Raw genomic sequence first — 18,342 nt, 5'->3', positions numbered from 1 at the left:
TTTGTTTCAAATATTCTGAGATGGGGTCTTGTTGTATTGCCCAGGCTGGTCTTGAACTCCTGGGTTCAAGTGATCATCCTGCCTCAGCTTCCCAAAGTGTGGGCATTACACTAGTGAGCCACCATGGCTGGCGGGAATAGTTTCTTTTTGTTTTTTGTTTTGGTTTTGTTTTGTTTTTGAGACGGAGTCTCACTCTGTCACCCGGGCTAGAATGCAGTGGTGTGATCTGGGCTCACTACAACCTTCGCTTCCCAGGTTCAAGTGATTCTCGTGCTTCAGCCTTCTGAGTAGCTGGGATTACAGGTGTGTGCCACCACACCCGGCTAATTTTTTTTTTTTTTTTTTTTTGTATTTTTAGTAGAGATAGGGTTTCAACATGTTGGCCAGGCTGGTCTCGAACTCCTGACCTCAGGTGATTGGCCCGCCCTGGCCTCCCAAAGTGCTGGGATTATAGGCATGAGCCGCCATACCCAGCCTAATAGCTTTTTTTTTTTTTTTTTTTTTTTTTTTGAGGCGGAGTCTTGCTCTGTCGCCCAGGCTGGAGTGCAGTGGTGCAATCTCAGCTCACTGTAACCTCCACCTCTTGGGTTCAAGTGATTCCCCTGTCTCAGCCTCTCCAGTAGCTGGGATTATAGGCACATGCCACCACGCCTGGCTAATTTTTATGTTTTTAGTAGAGATGGGGTTTCACCATCTTGGCCAGGCTGGTCCTGAACTCCTGACCTTGTGATTCACCCACCTCGGCTCCCCAAACTGCCGGGATTACAGGTGTGAGCCACCGCACCTGGCCAGTAGTTCGTTTTTAAATCTGATCACGCACTGTTCTTCGATCCTAATCCTTAATCTAGACTGAGTCCCCATCTTTTTATATTTTATTAAAATTTTTAGGTTGAACACAGTGGCTCATGCCTGTAATCCCAAAACTTTGAGAGGCTGAGACAGGAGGATTGCTTGAGGCCAGGAGTTCATGACCAGCCTGGGCAACATAGTGAGACCCCATCTCTAAAAAAAGAAAAAAAAATTAGCCAGGTGTGGTGGTGAGTGCCTGTAGTTCCAGCTACTCGGGAGTCTGAGGCAGGAGGATCGATTCAGCCCAGGAGGTCAAGGCTGCAGTGAGCTATGACCACACCCCTGTATTACAGCACTCCAGCCAGGGAGACAGAGTGAGACTCTGTCTCAAAAAAAATTGCTTTTTTTTAAATGAAGGACCACCAAGTATTGAATGCATGAGTTACTGTTCTAAAGTATTAAGATAGTCCTCATAAACCCATGAAAATTTAGAAACTTAAATCTGGGATAGGGTCCTTGAAATGTACTTCCCAGGAGGCTAAAGACCTTTCCTCTGATATTGTTCCTCAAACCATTTGAGGTTTCCCCTTTGGAAGGGTGAGCTCTCATTCTCACTAAACTCATCTCTAATCCTCTAAATCCAACCACACAGGCCCGTTGATTTGCATGCAAGGTATTTCCTAATTGTGCTGAGACAGTCTTCCAATCCAGACAGACTGCAGACTTGGACCACAAACCCTGCCTAATCCTGACAATGAGCTCAAGGGCTGTCTCTTAGTCCTCACCATATACCCAGCCCTGTCCCAACAGCTTGTATATAGCAGGTGTTCAATACACATGTGGTAAATGAGCGGATCAATGAAATGGCTACTCCATAATGCTCATCCCAGTGATCCAAAAAACTCCAATTAGGACTAGAGTCTCCCTTACCCCTGCTTATACGCTGACCTCTCCTAAACAAAACTATAGACCAACCCCTGAAACACAACTAGGATCTTCAGCTTCCCAAGGGCACTGATCAGGTCTGATTATACTCTGTCTCCCAGGCATGAAGCACATAGTAGGTATACAATAAATGTGAGCTGAATGAATAGACAGTTGACTAGTAGGGTTCACTCAGGTCTCTGTTCAAATGCCACCCTGTCAGAGTCCCTCCCTGTCTACCCCATCAGAAATAGCAACCCTTCCCAACCCCTCTTACCCTGCCTGCTTCCCTGCTGTGGTTTTCTTAGCACCTACCCCTTCTTGACACAGTCTCTATTACTAGTTCATCTGGTCCCTGTCCACCCCTCCCCACTAAAATGAAAGCAAATGAGGGCAGGTCTTCTGTTGTTTACTGCTATACCCCCAGCTCCTCCCCAAGCAGGCACATAGCAGGTGCTCACTAGATATTTGTATCAAAAAACAAAAACAAAAACAAACACCACATTTCAATACAAGCTGACAACTGATTCCAACTGGATGGTAATATTAAGATGTCACCTAATTCATTGTTACAAAAGATGGTATGAGAAAAAAAAAAGATGTCACTAATTCTGAGTACACACTGTCCTTAATCCTGACCCAGAGTGCCCTTTAATGCTGATGACAGCTTGAACCTCAGATAGGACCCCAAATAGTTCTCTCATACTGACAAGAATGATCTAATTTTGACTGCTGTTTTATAGCCTGTATAAGGGCTGGGCTTGTTTCTAATTTATTTGTGCCTGGCACATAGAAGGCTGTCAATAATTGCATGTAGTATGAAAGAGTATCCATCTACTAATGCTGATCACACACCAGTCCTTAATCTTCTAACACAGGCTCTGGAATCTGACCCTGACCAGATAGATGTTCACTCTCAATCCTGCCCAAACACTATCTCTGATTGGATCACACACTGGCCTGACCCAGGACAATGAGTGAACTCTGATTCTGGCCAACTGACAGGTCTGGACCTCAGATTAAACCTTGATTCTTTCTTTCTTTTTTGAGATAGGGTCTTGCCCTATTACCCAGGCTGGAGTACAGTGGCGCCATCAGTTCACCACAGCATTAGCCTCTTGGGCTCAAGCCATCCTCCCACCTCAGTCACCTGAGTAGTTGGGACTATTGGTGCATGCTACCATGTCTGGCTAATTTTTATATTTTTTGTAGAGATGGAGTTTCGACATGTTGTCCAGGCTGGTCTTGAACTCCCGGGCTCAAGCAATCTTCTCAAGGGGATTACAGGCATGAGCCACCACACCTGGCCTAAACCCTGATTCTGATGGTAGACTGAACCCAAATCTCAACCTCAGTCTGGGCCATGATCCAGACCACCAACGTCCTTTATCATGACCACTGGCCAGCTCCTGATTCTGACCACAGACTGACCTCAGAGCAATCTCTGATCAGACCCTGGACTAGCTCCTAAAGCCGATTGCCATACTATGAACCCCCTGAGAACTCAATGATTTTTTTTTCTTTTTTTGAGACAGAGTCTCGCTCTGCCGTCCAGGCTGAAGTGCAGTGGCATGATCTCGGCTCACTGCAACCTCTGCCTCCTGGGTTCAAGTGATTCTTCTGCCTGAGCCTCCTGAGTAGCTGAGACTACTGGTACGTGCCACCATGCCTGGCTAATTTTTGTATTTTCAGTAGAGATGAGGTTTCACCAGTAGAGACGGGGTTTCACCATATTGGCCAGGCTGGTCTCAAACTCCTGGCCCTCAATGATTTTTTTTTTTTTTTTTTTTTTAAGACATGGGGTCTCACTATACTGACCAGGCTGGTCTTGAACTCCTGGCCTCAAGTAATTCTCCCATCTTGGCCTCCCAAAGTTTTGGGATTACAGGCGTGAGCCACCGTGCCTGGCCTCTTCTATTTTTTATTTTTTGAAACATCTGAAACAGGGTCTTGCTCTGTCACCCAGGCTGGAGTGCAGTGGTGCACAGGGTTCACTGCAGCCTCGACCTCCTGGGTTCAAGCGATCCTCCCATCTCAGCCTCCCAAGTAGCTGGTACTACAGGCGCACGCCAGCACACCTGGCTAAGTTTGTATTTTTTGGTAGAGATGGGGTCTTGCTATGTTGCCCAGGCTGGTCTTCAACTCCTGGGCTCAAGTGATCTGCCCACTTTGGCCTCCCAAAGTGCTTGGATTACAGCCATGAGCCACCATGCCTGGCCTCATTCATTTTTTACAGTCCCAAAGCCCACCACAGTAACTTATGACTAACAGCACTTGAGAAAGTTTGCTGAGTGAACAGATGCCTGTGTGAGAGTAGCCCTAATCCTGTGGTATAGAGACTGTCCCTACACATCCCCATGGAGGGGCCCTTCACTGATTCCCCACCCTATGAGCTGCACCCCAAGGTGCATCCCTAGCCATGGGGTGACCAGGTAAGTTCCCTCTTTGTCTCATTATACCACCTCCCTTTTCTCTAGTTTCTAGCCATTGGTCTGCTCTACCCACCCCAAAACATAATTCTAGAGCTGAAAAAGCCTCAGAGAATACACAGTTCAAGTTCTCCTGGACTCCTTGGAATCCACTGGAAACCAGGGAGCTTCTCCCTGTCATGGCTGCACACAAACTCCAGAATGCTGCTTTTAATTTTGAAGAAGATATGTATTCCAATGGACCTGGGTCAACAACCTATGACCCAGTCTGAGCCAGGAGGAGGTTTGGGGGTAGGGGGTTTGAATGACTCACTCTTCAGGTTTTTGTCTTATGTTTCCTGTTCTCAAAGGGGCCTATCACCCGACCCAAGTGCTAAACCACCCTGGAATCGGACATTTCTTCCTGGATCTAATCTCTATCCCACCCACAGCAGAGCTACAGCCTAGGGTATAAGGATGTTCTTAGAGTTCAAAGGCAGAGAAGGCTCTGCAGCAGGGCTTGAGGGTAGGGGGAAGCGTGGCTTACTCACTCAAAATGCTTCTTGATCTTTTCTGACTCTGCATATTTGGAGATTCCATTGATGAAGAGGGTCCGCTTCACCTGGGTGACAGGGGAGTGGGTTTGCCTTCTGAGGCTTGACCCCAGCGGAGCCAGGGGATGTGAGGGGTGGGGGGCACTAGAGAAAGAGGCTTTGTTTTGAGTGGGTAGAGAAGTAGGTGAGCAGAGGGGAGCAGATGGGGTGGGAGGAGGCCTTAGTTATGGATAAGCCAGGTCCCAGGGAAAGCAGGGGAGTGTTTCTAACAGAAATCAGGCAGTGAGCCTAACAAAAGAGCCACGCCGTCCCATGCTCGAGGGGTTATAGAGGCAGAAGGGGGTATTACTTTCAGCTCCTGAGACCCTGAGGACCCAGCACAGTGGCTGGCAAGGAGTAGGTGTCCGGTTCTGGCTTGGTGAGTGCATGTAGAAGGGGAAGGAATATTACTATCCTAGGATCAGCCACTGCTATTTCCCCAAGTGCTGGGCACAGCACGGCTGTTTCTGTGTATTCCCCACAACCTTGGGGGAGGTACTGTTGTTATTCCATTTTACAGATGAGAAAATCATGGCTTGGGAGGTTATGTAACTTGCAGGATGGGAGCTCCTGAGCTGCTGTGCCAGCATTCAAACCTAGCTGACACCTCTTGGGGCTGAGACAAAAGAGGCCTGCAGGGAAGGGAAGGGAAGAGGCTGGGGATGGGGCAGGACCTGGGCTCTGCTCCACGCACCAGATCATCCTCCTTGTAGCGCATCTTGGAGGTGTGTCTACGCATGCTGTAGACGGTGAGCAGCAGATACAGGAAGGCGAAGGAGGTGTGCAGCCATAGCAGGTTGTTCCTGGGAGAAGCAGAGAGGATACATGGGAGCCACTGGGGCTAGGACACACTCAGAGGAGACACCTCAGCCTGTCAATGTTAAACCCTTGATACAGACAGGGCCCTCTACTGCCACCAGCCTTCTGGCACTGACTCCTCGCAAGGCAGGCCCACATCCCACATCCCCTAGACACCAAGATTCTTCGATTCCAATGAAAATATCCCTGATAGGTCACCTTTCTACGCCCTACCCACTGGTTACAGTGTCTCCAACTGCCCCAGCTGGCCCTCCCTGGTTCCTGAGATTTCACCCTCCTCTTCTATATCCTCTTCATCCTTGGGGGATCCTCAGCAGGCATTTCCCTCTTCTGTCTCCAACCCAAGCCCTCAGGGACCCACAGCCATCCCTGTAGCCTCTGCTCCCATCAACACAGCTGCCTTTCCTCCCTGTCCCACATCATGGCCCAGACTCTGGTCGTAGACCTTGGCCTGGCCGACCAGCTTCGCATCTTACCCTGATTTCAAGTTGGCAATGGTGGTTCTCCCAAAGCTGTAGGCATTGTTCTCTGCGGGGTGGGAAGAGGGAGAGGATGATGGTGGGGTCAGGGCACATCCCCTCCAGCCCCATCCTCTCTCCACCCTAGCCGTCCTGGCCCTCACTGACCCAGCAGGTCCCCTGAGAAGTTGACAGGCAGCACGATGCCTACGGAGAGGACGCCCACAACCACCAGCAGCCCGATGATATGCCGCTGAAAGGACAGGTAGTGCACGGCATCGCCCCCACATTTGTCCCGGATCTCATCATCCCTGCAGCCGTACGGGTTGGACAAAGGAATTAGGTTAGGACCAGGGCAAGAAGGGGGCTGCAACTTGCCTGCCCTCACCCACTCCCACCCCAAACCCACTCTAGCTCCAGCTGATCTGGCAGTAGTATAGGGCTGAAATGGGACTTCTTTGTCCCCTATTTTCTGTGAAGGGAGAGGGGAGAAAGGGAGAAGAGAGGGGGAGGGAGAAAAAGGAGAAATGCATGGAGAAGGGGAGGGATGAAGGCAGAGGGCTAGAAGGAAAAAATAGGTAAAAGAAAGAAGAGACTACAGAGACAGGAAGGGGAAGAAGAAAAATGAGGAATGCAGAGAAAAGGGAAGAAAAAAGAGAAATATCTGAGGAGGGAGGAAGACGAGAGAGGAGGAGGACCAGCAGGAGGAGGAGTGGTGAAAGAGGCAGAAGTGAAGGAAGGATGGGAGGAGGGGCAGCAGCACCTCATGGGTGTGGCTGAGCCTGGCGTAGTGAAGCCCAGGTACCCATGGGGGAGGCCTGGGGGAGTGGGTGGTGGCAGTGCTGACCTGTCCAGACTTCCTGCCTTTCTCAGCGCTCACTGCCTGCCTGCTGGACTCTGGCTGGATCTCCTGAGTTCTGCCTGATGGACACAGGCTCTGCCTGCAGCTGGCTGGCTGCTCCCAGCCTACTGCTGCCCCCACCCACTGGCTGCACAGAGGCTGAGGCAGGGGCTCCACCCCCTCCCTCAAGGTGGGGCGGGGCAGGGGGTCACAGAGGAGATTATGGGGTCAAGTGAGTGTTCAGGGTACAGCAGAGGCTCAGGCACCCGAGGCTTGGCCTTTGAGAGCAGGGAGGAGGGTGCTGTGCTGGCGAGGAGTGCTAAGGCCCTGAAAGCTGCTGGCTTCTGAATTTTGTAGGGAGATGCCAGGTTCTGAAGTTTCTCTCTTTCTTTAGAGCTTGAAGATGGTCCACTTACTTTATCCTGAAGATGGCTGTCAGCCAGGAACAGAAACCCTGGGGGAACAGACGGCTGTCAGCGGGAGTCCCCACCAGCCCACCAACCCGAACCTCTCTTCTCCCTCAAGTCCCACCCATTCTCATAATTACCTCCAGGCATAGCTTCCACACCCCTCACTAAAAAAAATCCTTATACCCTCAGAACTAGCTTATACCCAAAAAGGGAGAGAGAGAGGGAAGGTCTCAGCCCTCAAAGAAAAAAGACCAACACTAAACAGGGTTATCTGTGAATCCTCATGTCCAGATCTACAGATTTCTGCAAATACCCTGTGGCTGTGTGGGCCAGGGTGGGATGGGTGGGGCTTGGGGTTCTAAGGTTAGCAGGACCTCCAGACCTCCGGCTAATAAGTTTGCAACATGGCTGCCAAAAGCAGAGAAGAGGGCCTTGCTGCCTGAATTCTAGCTATTTATCCTCTAGTCTACCCTAGAAGGACAAAAGCCCAGGGTCACTATGAGCTGCAAGGTATCTCCCCACCTCCGGCCAGGTGCGGTGGCTCACGCCTGTAATCCCAGCACTTTCGGAGGCCAAGACGGGCGGATCACCTGAGGTCAGGAGTTCGAGATCAGCCTGGCCAACATGGTGACACCCCGTCTCTTACTAAAAATACAAAAATTAGCTGGGTGTGGTGGTGCGCGCCTGTAATCCCAGTTACTTGGGAGGCTGAGACTGGAAAATTGCTTGAACCCAGGAGGCGGAGGTTGCAGTGAGCCGAGATCACACCACTGCACCCTAGCCTGGGTGACAGAGCAAGACTCTGTCTCAGGGAAAAATTAAAAAAAAAAAAAAAAAAAAAAAAGATATCTCTCCCCTCCACCCTCCAGGCACGTAAAGGCAGAGAATGGGGATATTCAGGGGAGGGCTGTGCAGAGGGCACCCTGCCCCAAACTCCATCCAGCAGAAGGTCCAGACATAACACAGGATGGGGTAGAAAGGTGCCTTTCGGCCGTGATTCAGGACCATGCTACCTGTTGCCAACATCACTTGAGTCTGGGGACCATCTGGACACCTCTGGCTAGCAGATGTGACAACTTTGCCACCTACCAGTATGAGTCCAACTCAGGAAGCTGAAGGCCATCTTCTGCTGGGACTGCTGGAAGAGCTGCCACCCCTAGGACTTGCAGCCCAAGAGGGACTGACCAGGGCCACACCATGTCTGAGGATTAGAGTTCTGACTAGGCTCCTTACCCTCATGGAATTAATGATGGAGAGCCAGGCAGGTAACACCTGTGTGTTAGGTCTGATATGAAAGGGGTCTGGAGTCTGTTATGAATTGCCATTCATATGCCTTGTTGAAAGGGACCACTGCCACTCAGCACCAATCCACAAGCAGGTCAACCGGCCCCACACGGCCAGGGGCCACCCACCTGCAACCTCCGAGCAACATGACAGATTCTGTTTTTCTAGGCAGGGCTGGAGGGCTTATTATTTCTTTTTTTGTTTGTTTTGAGATGGAGTCTCGCTCTGTCGCCCAGGCTAGAGTGCAGTGGCGCCATCTCAGCTCACTGCAAGCTCCGCCTCCCGTGTTCACGCCATTCTCCTGCCTCAGCCTTCCAAGCAGCTGGGACTACAGGCGCCCACCACCACGCCTGGCTAATTTTTTGTATTTTTAGTAGAGACGGAGTTTCACCGTGTTAGCCAGGATGGTCTCATCTACTGACCTCGTGATCCTCCCACCTCGGCCTCCCAAAGTGCTGGGATTACAGGCGTGAGCCAAGGGCTTATTATTATTTCTAAAACCATGACTACGGAAAAAAGGTGGCCTTAGGATTAATCAGCAGAAGTGGGCACAAAACTCTTTATGGCAAACAAAGTTGGGAATTCATGAATGTTAGGGCTGTGCTAGTTTGGAGACTGTGACATAGAGGACAGCAGCCAGGAGTTCAGGGCCTGGGGGGTCATCCTGTGGCTCCTTGGTTGAATCACTTTCTTTGCTGAGGAGGAGGCCAAACCAGCATCCCTGACTCCACATCACTGAAAGTGAGGGACTTCTCAGCCCATGTGCCCTGGGGGTGGGGTGGGGGACTAAGAAGTTTTGGGGGGAGGGCACTCACATTGTCCCTTTGGTCAAAGTCAACGGAGCTGGAGACAGAGGTGAGACGCTCATACCGGTCATGGCTGTCCCCGTGCATAGCTGAAGCCACACTGGGGGTGAGGGAGATGAGAGATCAGAGAGCCTGGTGAGTCTGAGCCCCCAGGGAGCTGGGCTGAGTGCTCCAGAGCTCCAGGGCTACAGAAGGCACAGAAGGCACAGGAAGCGCAGAGGCTGAAGCAGAGAGGAATGACTGCCCTCTACCCTGCTTCCCTCAGATATGCCTCTTCCTTTCAGGGGGACTCAGGGTGGGAGCGGAGGTGGGCACTGATGCTGGGCAGTGGGGACTTGAGGGAGGAGGTAATCTTCATCATCTCCCTAAGGAGGCTGAAGCGAGAATGCCAGAGGGCCCTGCAGTTCCAGAGTTGACTGGCAGGGGCCGGGGGCGGGCAACGGAGCCAACATTATGCAAAGAGCAATGAGGAGGTGGAGGAAAAGATGGACCAGGAGAACCTGGAAGGGCTGGGGAGACTGGAAGGTCTCCTGGGTGGGACCCTACCCTCCGCTCCCCTCCCTCTTCCCTGACTCCAACAGCTGTTACAACTCCAACTCCAATCCTATAGACAGAGATGACAAAGTGACAAAAAAGCCCAGACCGGGGGGCTCCTTGGGCAGCCCTCTGCCCAGTCCTCCAGAAGAGGTGAGCAGGGAACCCTGGAATATGAAGAACTAGCTGTTAGCGGACAAGAAGCTGCTGGTGACACCCAATCTTGTCTCTACGTAATTGTGCTGAGGACTTCCTGGAGGACAGCTCCTCCCCTCCAGCCAACAAGGGCTGCATAGGCAGGGGCACACAGGGAGGGACTTCTCCCAGGCAGGGAGCCAGAGGGAGAGATGAAGGGGAGGTGAGGCAGAGACAAGCTGGGGAGCCCCCTGCTCTGCAAAGCACACCGCCTGCGTTAATCCGAAACATGAGCCTGCAGAGGAGAAAACTGCAAAAAGAAACCAGCAACTTGGCAGGAAGAGAAGAGAAGCGTGAGAGAAGAAAAGGGAAAGCTGGTTTAGTGGGAATGAGGGGGCTGGTGCCCCACATACTATTCCTGTTCCACTCGGTCCCTCTCCTGCCGCCGAAGCCTGGGGACAGAGAACAGACAGGGTTAGCAGGGGCGAGGGAGAGTCCCTGGGGACAGGTGAGGAACAGCGGCCCAACTTAGGGCCCTCATGCCCCCATGCCCACACTGGGGCTAGTCCCTTCTCATCACCCCAGCAAAGGGGAATGAGAGAGGGCTGGCTCCTTCCTATTCCTGAGGAGTGTGGAACAAGATGTGTGTGTGGAGAGCTAGAGGGAGGGTCCCAGACCCTTACCTGTCTGCATCTGTCACCAAGGCCAGCCGCCCATAGTCCCAGGCCACCTTCCGGAGGATAGAGAATAAGAACAGCAGTGCCTGAGGGAAGAGGGGGCAGTTGGCAAGTGCAGAGGCTGTCCACCTGCTGGACTAGGGGGCAGAAGCAGAGGGTCCAAAATCTTGTCTTAGAAGGGGATGACCCTGGCTTGGGTGAATGGTCAAAGGCGAGGCTTGGGCTGGATGATGGGGACTCCTCCTGCTTAAGCCTGGGAAACCAGGGGCAGGTGGGAGAGTGGTTAGAGCTGGAAGTGTTTGCCAGGTGTGTACAGGGCATGGATGCCAAGGTAAGGGGTGGCAGCAGGCACTCACAAGGAAGCACATGAAGTCGAGAGCCAGCACGGTGGGGACGCCCCCAAAGGGCAGGCCCTGCAGGACAGTGCTGCGGATGCGGGCGCTGTAGCAGTAGTCCTTGGGGTTGCTGTTGTTGAGGGCCGTGGTGCCCAGTGTGGCCAGCAGAAAGGGCAGCATGGCTGCTACTGCCGCATGGTCCTCCTGGGCAGAGGGTGGAGCAGTCAGCTGGGCTTGCCCCCATCCCCTTCATGGCCCAGTAGGGTGGGCGTGGGGAGGGGGCAGTGAGGACAGATCACCAGGCTGCCTGGGTGGATGGAAGCTCTGGCCTCTGGAGATAAGGGCCTAGGGAGGGGAGAGTTGAGTCACATGGATTTACCTTCACTGGCTCTCTGGCTATGACCCCACCCTGGGTCTGGGGAACTCAGTCTAGATGCCAGGCCTGGACTGGGGAGGCTGGTTTCATTAAGCTGGAAGGTATCTGTGATTTGCTAACATCTATCTAAATCCCCCCCTGCCGCCGCCACCCCCACACTCTCATTCTCTCTGTCTTAGAGCAGGGGGCGGAGCTGAGCCTGGGAAGACAGGGAGGGGTCTTAGGCCTGAGGACTCAAGGGTAGGATGAGGGGTCTCCACGTCAGGGGAGAATGGGTCAGGAGACAGCTGCCTCATCCTGATCTTTTCTTTCTATGCCTATTAGAAAAAATGGCATGATTTCATTTGGTTAGAGTTTTGGACTCAATATAACTGGCTTAGGTTCAACAATGGGTCAGAGTAGGAAGTCAAGTAAATAGTAGGACTTCTGGGTTTGAGTTACCTGCCTGGCCCCAGCCACTCCTGCTTATTCTCATTTCTCTTCCCCATACCGTTCTCCTCTCTCCAGTTACTTGCACAGGGATCGCCTGAGTGTTATGAGCACTACAACTCCCAGAGTGCCATGCTCCTGCCTCTGAAGCAGGGAAGGCTGGGAAAGCTATGCCCTACGGCAAGCTTTTCCACTGGCAAAGGAGGGGAGAGTGGGTGGGGGCCTCTTAGCCTGCCTGGGCAGCCAGGGTGCTGCCTGGTTCCCTGCAGCTGGCCAGCTGCATTGATGCTCAGAGTGGATGGGGTGGGCAGGAGGAGAAAAGGGACAGCCAGCCTGAGTGCCTGGGTTCTCAAAGTGCTTAGGGACAGAGCAGAGTGGGGCCCTGGGGAGGATCCCAGGATAGCGGAGAAGTGTGGCCTCAGCAGATGCAGCACTGCCCCACCCATTTTACTGGGGGGTCCCTGGGGGACCCTTCTGCTGACAACACTGAAGCTCTGCCTCGGGGGCGGGCTGTGGAGAAGGGGGAGGAGGTCCTCAGGGAAGAAAAAGGAAAACCAAAGAGAACAACAAAACTAGAAACAGTGACTGCAACTTCAGGAGCAGCGTCCCTTAGCCCCCAGGGGGACTCAGAGGGTTTCTCCTGCCTCTTCCTAACACTTCAACCACAGGGCAAGAGGCAGAAGCCCTTAGATGGAGGGGAGGATGGAGTTGTTTATGTGTTTCACTTGGTCCCAGGGAGTCTCTGCAAAGCCTGGATTAGGAAGACTAAAGGAGTGTGTGCTGGTGTGTTATGTCTCTCCCTTTTCCAGTCCAAGCTGCCTTTAAAAACACACTAATTTAGTAATTGTATTGGGTACCATTTGTCCAGTGCCCTCAGTTTCAAGAATGATATATTACATGATTTCATTTAATCCTCGACGATCCTGAATTGAGTGTCATTGACATTTTAGGGTGGGGGCACAGGGCCTCAGAGGTTAAGTAACTTTCCCAAGGTCACACTGCTAATAAAATGAGGGACCTAGGACTCAAACCTAGCTCACCTTCTTTCTAAAGCTAGAATGATTTTCAGGGTACCACGGTGCTTTTCTGATGTTCCTAGAACAGGACTCAGCAGACCATGGAAGCTTTATAAATGTTCATTAAATGTTTTCAGGCCAGAGAACTTGTGGGTGCTGTGGAAATGTGTGTGTCCAGGTATGTAAATGTGTGTTGATGTGTGGACCTGTGTCCAGGAGGAGCTAGGTGACTGCATGGCAGTCCACGGAAATGAAGGCAGTTGTTGGCTTCGAAGTGGGGGTGTGAACATGGGTGTGTCTGGGAGCCTGGGTATGTAAACATAAGATGCACAGAACCCTGGGGCACTATGGGAGGTTAAAGGTAGGTATAGGTATCTTGGGTTGTGGGGGCTCTAACTAGTCCCCCTTTCTCAATTCTCAACTCCAATGTACTCCAGCAATCTCAACACTCTATTCCCACCCCTTGCGTGTTTCTCTCTCTGAATTCCAAGGCTCCATCAGATCAGAATGAAATGAGAACAAGCCCCAGAGTACCATTCCTATCAACTCCTGTCTTCTCCACACCAAAGAAAGGTAGAGCATTTTGGAAGCTTCTACATGAAGTGGCCCCAGCAGGGTGGACAGGATCTAGCTAGATGGTTAGTAACTGAAATCACCATGCTCCTCTGCTGTCAGCCTCCTTAGGGTCACAAAGCACTCTCCCCTCCACAACAGCATTAATCTTCCCACCTGCATGGGAGGAAGGCAGGGCACACTCAGATCACTATCTCCATTTTACAGGGAGGAAGCAGGAACCCAGTAGGGGAAGCAACTTGCACAGTGACAGGACAGGTAAGGGGTGGAGCCTGGGCTGGCAGCTCTGCCAGTTGACAGGGCTGCTCTAAGCTTTTAATTGTGGGGGCGGGGTTGCTGGGTTGAGTTTCATCAAGGGCAGCTGCTCTCAAAGCCAGCACTGGGCTGAGCAACTGAGAAGAGGGAAGACATTGAGGCAGAATACCTTGGGGATGGGAGGTGGCAGTTCTTCCACTCCACGAGGTGCCTGCACCAGCTATATCCCAGTTTCTCTAGTCTGATATTAAGGTTTTGGTTGAGGTGTGTCCAGAGAGTGATGGAGCATTTTATTTCTAGCTAACTTTTTAATTCTACCATTAAGGAGTGTGTGCATGGTGGGGGTTGGAGAGCTATAACTTATAAGCTTTTTTGGGGGGGGGTTGTTGTGTATTTTTTTGAGACGGAGTCTCGCTGTCACCAGAGTGGAGTGCAGTGGCGCGATCTTGGCTCACTGCAACCTCTGCCGCCTGGGTTCAAGGGATTCTCCTGCCTCAGCCTCCTGAGTAGCTGGGACTACAGACACATGCCAGCACGCCCAGCTAATTTTTGTATTTTCAGTAGAGACAGGGTTTCACCATGTTGGCCAGGATGGTCTCGATCTCTTGACCTCACGATCTGCCCACCTCGGCCTCCCAAAGTGCTGGGATTACAGGAGTGATATAAGCTTTTTCAATGGAGTTACTGGGCAAGATTTAAGTTAGGGCTTTGGATCAAAGCAAGGCCATGTGGTCTGAGGGGAGGAGGGGAAGATGGAAGCGAGCTCTGTTACTACGAAACCTGAGTCTCAGTCTTCCAATCTGTAACAAAGAGATACGAATATCCTTACTCTGCCCCTACCCACTTCAGAGAGAAAGGCAAGAATATATCCACAAGTGAGCATAAAAGTAGTAGTAGGTGCCAGGCACGGTGGCTCACACCTGTAATCCCAGCATTTTGGGAGGCCGAGCTGGGCAGATCACAGGGTCAGGAGTTCGAGACCAGCCTGGCCAATACAGTGAAACCCCATCTCTACTAAAAAAATACAAAAATTAGCTGGCTGTGGTGGCATGCATCTGTAGTCCCAGCTACTCGGGAGGCTGAGGCAGGAGAATCCCTTGAACCCAGGAGGCAGAGGTTGCAGTGACCCTAGATCACGCCACTGCACTCCAGCCTGGGTGACAGAGTGAGACTCCATCTCAAAAAAAAAAGTAGTAGTAGGCAGGGTGGGGTGGCTCACCCCTGTAATCTCAGCACTTTTGAAGGCCAAGTGGGGAAGATACCTTGAGCCTAGGAGTTGGAGGCTGCAGTCAGCCATGATCATGCCACTACACTCCAGCCTGGGCAACAGAGCAAAACCTTGTCTCGAGGGAGAAAAAAAAAAAAAGCCAGGCATGGTGGCTCACACCTGTAATCCCAGCACTTTGGGAGGCTGTGGTGGGAGAATCACGTCAGCCCGGGAGTTCGAGACCAGCTTGGGCAACATAGCAAAACCCTGTCTCTACAAAAGATACCCCCCCCCCCACCAAAATTTAGCTGGGCATGCTGGTGCATGTCTGTAGTCCCAGCTACTCTGGAAGCTGAGGTGCTTCCGGATCACCTGAGCCCAGGGAGTTCCAGGCTGCAGTGACCAAGATCATGCCACTGCACTCCATCCTGGGCAACAGACAGAGACCGTGTCTAAAAAAAAAAAAGGAAAGAAAAAAGAAAAACAGAAAAAGAAAAAAAAGTAGTAAAATAATACATGTATTAAATGTTTATTTAACTCTTCTTTTGTGCCAAGCACTGTTCTAAGCACTTTACAATAACTCATTTGCTCCCCATCACAACCCCAGGAGGACACTGAGGTACAGAGAGAGTATATGAGCTGCTCAAGGTCACACAGCCAGTCTGTGGTAGACCCAGATAAGGACCCAGGCTGCCTGGCTCGAGTGTATGCTCTTAACCACTGCACTTTGCAGAGTTATCTGCAAACAAGAGCCACTTCCACCAGGGAGCCGGAGGCAGTCAGTTACCACTCTGGAGAAATGCCATACCCTATTTCTACCTGCTTGCCTTTCCTCTTGCTTGTAGCTTCCCTCCACTCAGGCCTTGGGTTTGTGATTTCAGGTTCTGAGGCAGGCATAGGGGACAGGCACCATAGTCTGGTGGTTAAAAGCACAGACTCTAGGATGTGACAGACCAGGCTTCTAACCTGGGAAAATTATTTAGTCACCCTGGGCCTCAGTTTCTTCATCTGTAAAATGGGACAAGTCATCCTGGGCCTCAGTTTCTTCATTTGTAAAATGGGACAATAATCCAGTTGTGTTGTTGTTCTGGGGATTAAACAAGATTGACTTATGTAAAGCTCTTAATATAGTTCAAGGCATATAATGGGCTCTAGGAATTAGTTATTGTTATTAATAAGGTATGGAATAAAAGGGGTTGGTTTAGAGAAAGAAAATTGGTAAAAACAAAAATAAGATAAAAACACAGAATGTAACATGATAGAAATATAACAGAGCCCCTCAGTCAGGCTGGGCTTCTTATTTAGACCTAAGGGTTTACACTGTGTTAGGGACTCTGCCACTGAGTGACAGGGAATATTCTCACTCTTTGAACATACCCCATCCATCTGTGGTAGCCTGGGAGGTGGAGGCATGGGAGAGTAATGGGTCAGAAGTTCAGAGATGATAACCCATTATTGATCAATTACCAGGAAGGATGCCAAGTTCTTTACTTCTGTTACCTTGTTTGATTCCCATGATAAAACTTGTAAGGAGGTGGGAGTAACCACACTTTTTTTCTTTTTCTTTTCTTTTCTTTTTTTTTTTTTTTTGAGACAGTCTTGCTCTGTCACCCAGGCTGGAGTGAAGTGCCACAATCTCGGCTCACTGCAACCTCCGCCTCCCAGGTTTAAGCCATTCTCCTGCCTCAGCCTCCTGAGTAGCTGGGATTACAGGTGTGTGCCACCATGCCCGGCTAATTTTTGTATTTTTAGTAGCGATGGGGTTTCACCATGTTGGCCAGGCTGGTCTTGAACTCCTGACCTCAAGTGATCTGTCCGCCTCAGTCTCCCAAAGTGCTGGAATTATAGGCATAAACACTTTTTAATGAAAACTGAGGTTCAGACAGGTTAAGTAACTTGTCAAGGTCACACAGCTGAAGAATAGTAGAGCTAGAATTTGAACCCAGGTCTCTAAGGCTCTGCTATACTTGGAGGGAACTTGAATGATGTCCAAGGCGGTTCTTAGTTACCCACTGCCTGCCTTCTGCCTTGCCATGTCCCCATCCACCCACAGGCCAAGACTGCACTGAGTGAGCCAACAGCAGGCCCCAGCATGTGCCACCTGGGGCATGCCAAGGCCTGGACCCTCTGGTGCCCTGGAGGACAATCATGCTGCCAGCACACCCCCACTTGAAGCCTTGCTGACACTCCCACTCCCCACCTCACCCTGGCCTGGGAGGCAGGATGGGCCCCTCTTCAGCAGGTGTTGGGCACAGCCTCATTGCTCCCTGGCTGCTGCAGACTGGTAATGGGTAGGCAAGCCCCAGCCCCCCAGGGCAGTGGAGTGCTCAGGCTTGCCCCGAGCGGCCAGACCTCTGCCCAGGGGACCCAGGCAGGGGGCAGCACAGCGCCCCAAGGGCAGCCAGCCCCTCTGACCTCTCCTCCCCACTTCCCAAGTGTCCTTTCCTTTTCTGGGGAACAAGGTGCCAAGCTTTGGGACTGTCCGCCTTAGGCGGTCAAGACAGCCAGGAGGGACAAAGCGGCGCCCCCTCCCCGCAACAGGGCCTTTGCCCCACTCTCGGTTTCGCGTCTGAATCTTTTCCCCACCGCACCCTCCAACGCAGGCCCGGGCGGCTCATGAATGAACTGCACTGTGTGGGGCGCAAGGAGAGGACACGCTCCCGGGGCCGGCCGCCTCTCCAGCCCGCCGACCAGTCAGTCCCCAGAGCCGGGGGCAGCGGCCGGCCTCGTGCCAGCACCTGCGAACCCTGCCCTTGCCCGAGCCCGAGCCCTTACCCCGGGCTGGCTTCGGGTGTACTCGCCCCCGGGAGCAGCAGAAAAAATAAAAGGGACAGAAGGCATCGGACTTGGCGACCCCGGGGTCCAAAACTCGGGGGCGGGGGCGGCTAGTTCCCCAAAAGGCGGCGGACAGGCGGGGCGCAGCTGGCACCCCCGAGGGTCGCGCAGGGGACGCGCACCTGCACCGGGCAGGTGGGGGAAGAGTGGCACTCGGGGGCCGGGGGCGGAGGTCCCACCCTTTGGGATCTCCCCATGTTTGGGGAGAGCCGGCGGCGCGTATCTGGACCTCCGGCAGGGGTTGGAGGACTCACATTTGGCTCGGGATGGTGCGGGGTTGGGGGCAGCGCGCGCCACCCCTGGGTCCCGCGGGCCCGGGCACCTCTGGGTCCCGCAGGAGGTTGAAGGGAGGGGACGCGCAGCTGAGTCCAGGTTTTTTCTTTGGGTGGTGGTGGGATCTTCGAAGAAAAGAGCGAGGGCTGGGAAGGGGTCGCGTACTCACCCCCAGGCGCAGACTCGGCTCCGGCTCGGAGCCCCGGGTTGGGGCGGGGCGGGGCTGGGGGAGGGGGAAGGGGAGTCGCTGGGCGGCTCGAGCTCCGGGCTCCTGCGGCGGCCGCGGCAGTGTATGGGGGAGGGGGAGCGGGAGGAGGGAGGGGGAGGGGGCGGAGCCCCGCAGGTCCCGCCCCGCACGCCGGCGC

At 52.6% G+C, this 18,342-nt stretch overlaps 1 protein-coding gene and 1 long non-coding RNA gene across 7 annotated transcripts in view; one reads left to right on the top strand and one right to left on the bottom strand.

The window, feature by feature from the left end:
• Positions 1 to 18,342, bottom strand: part of TMEM63B (transmembrane protein 63B) — a 28,711-nt gene that overhangs the window by 9,782 nt on the left and 587 nt on the right. The window contains exons 1-10 of one of the 6 annotated variants that reach the window (XM_031012162.3): positions 18,147 to 18,287; positions 11,035 to 11,217; positions 10,685 to 10,764; positions 10,415 to 10,453; positions 9,342 to 9,432; positions 7,249 to 7,286; positions 6,160 to 6,302; positions 6,010 to 6,061; positions 5,409 to 5,517; positions 4,673 to 4,743 (exon numbers count right to left, since the gene is read on the bottom strand). In XM_031012162.3, coding sequence (XP_030868022.1) covers positions 4,673 to 4,743; positions 5,409 to 5,517; positions 6,010 to 6,061; positions 6,160 to 6,302; positions 7,249 to 7,286; positions 9,342 to 9,432; positions 10,415 to 10,453; positions 10,685 to 10,764; positions 11,035 to 11,193 — 782 coding nt within the window. In that variant the 5' untranslated portion in view covers positions 11,194 to 11,217; positions 18,147 to 18,287. Of the gene's footprint in view, positions 1 to 4,672; positions 4,744 to 5,408; positions 5,518 to 6,009; positions 6,062 to 6,159; positions 6,303 to 7,248; positions 7,287 to 9,341; positions 9,433 to 10,414; positions 10,454 to 10,684; positions 10,765 to 11,034; positions 11,218 to 15,835; positions 15,952 to 17,958; positions 18,288 to 18,342 lie in introns of those variants that run through there. The other 5 variants (XM_031012163.3, XM_063707619.1, XM_019029653.4 and 2 more) reach the window with 5 other exon arrangements.
• Positions 3,254 to 7,526, top strand: LOC129534061 (uncharacterized). The gene is made up of 3 exons (XR_008680475.2): positions 3,254 to 3,366; positions 6,140 to 6,256; positions 7,227 to 7,526. It is a non-coding gene; the product is annotated as an uncharacterized lncRNA (long non-coding RNA).

The sequence above is a fragment of the Gorilla gorilla genome, chromosome 5 (genome assembly GCF_029281585.2).
Source record: "Gorilla gorilla gorilla isolate KB3781 chromosome 5, NHGRI_mGorGor1-v2.1_pri, whole genome shotgun sequence".
In the NCBI taxonomy this organism is placed as follows: domain Eukaryota; kingdom Metazoa; phylum Chordata; class Mammalia; order Primates; family Hominidae; genus Gorilla; species Gorilla gorilla.
The sequence above is the reverse complement of the archived record's forward strand: the minus strand, read 5'-3'. Positions and strand labels throughout refer to the sequence as shown.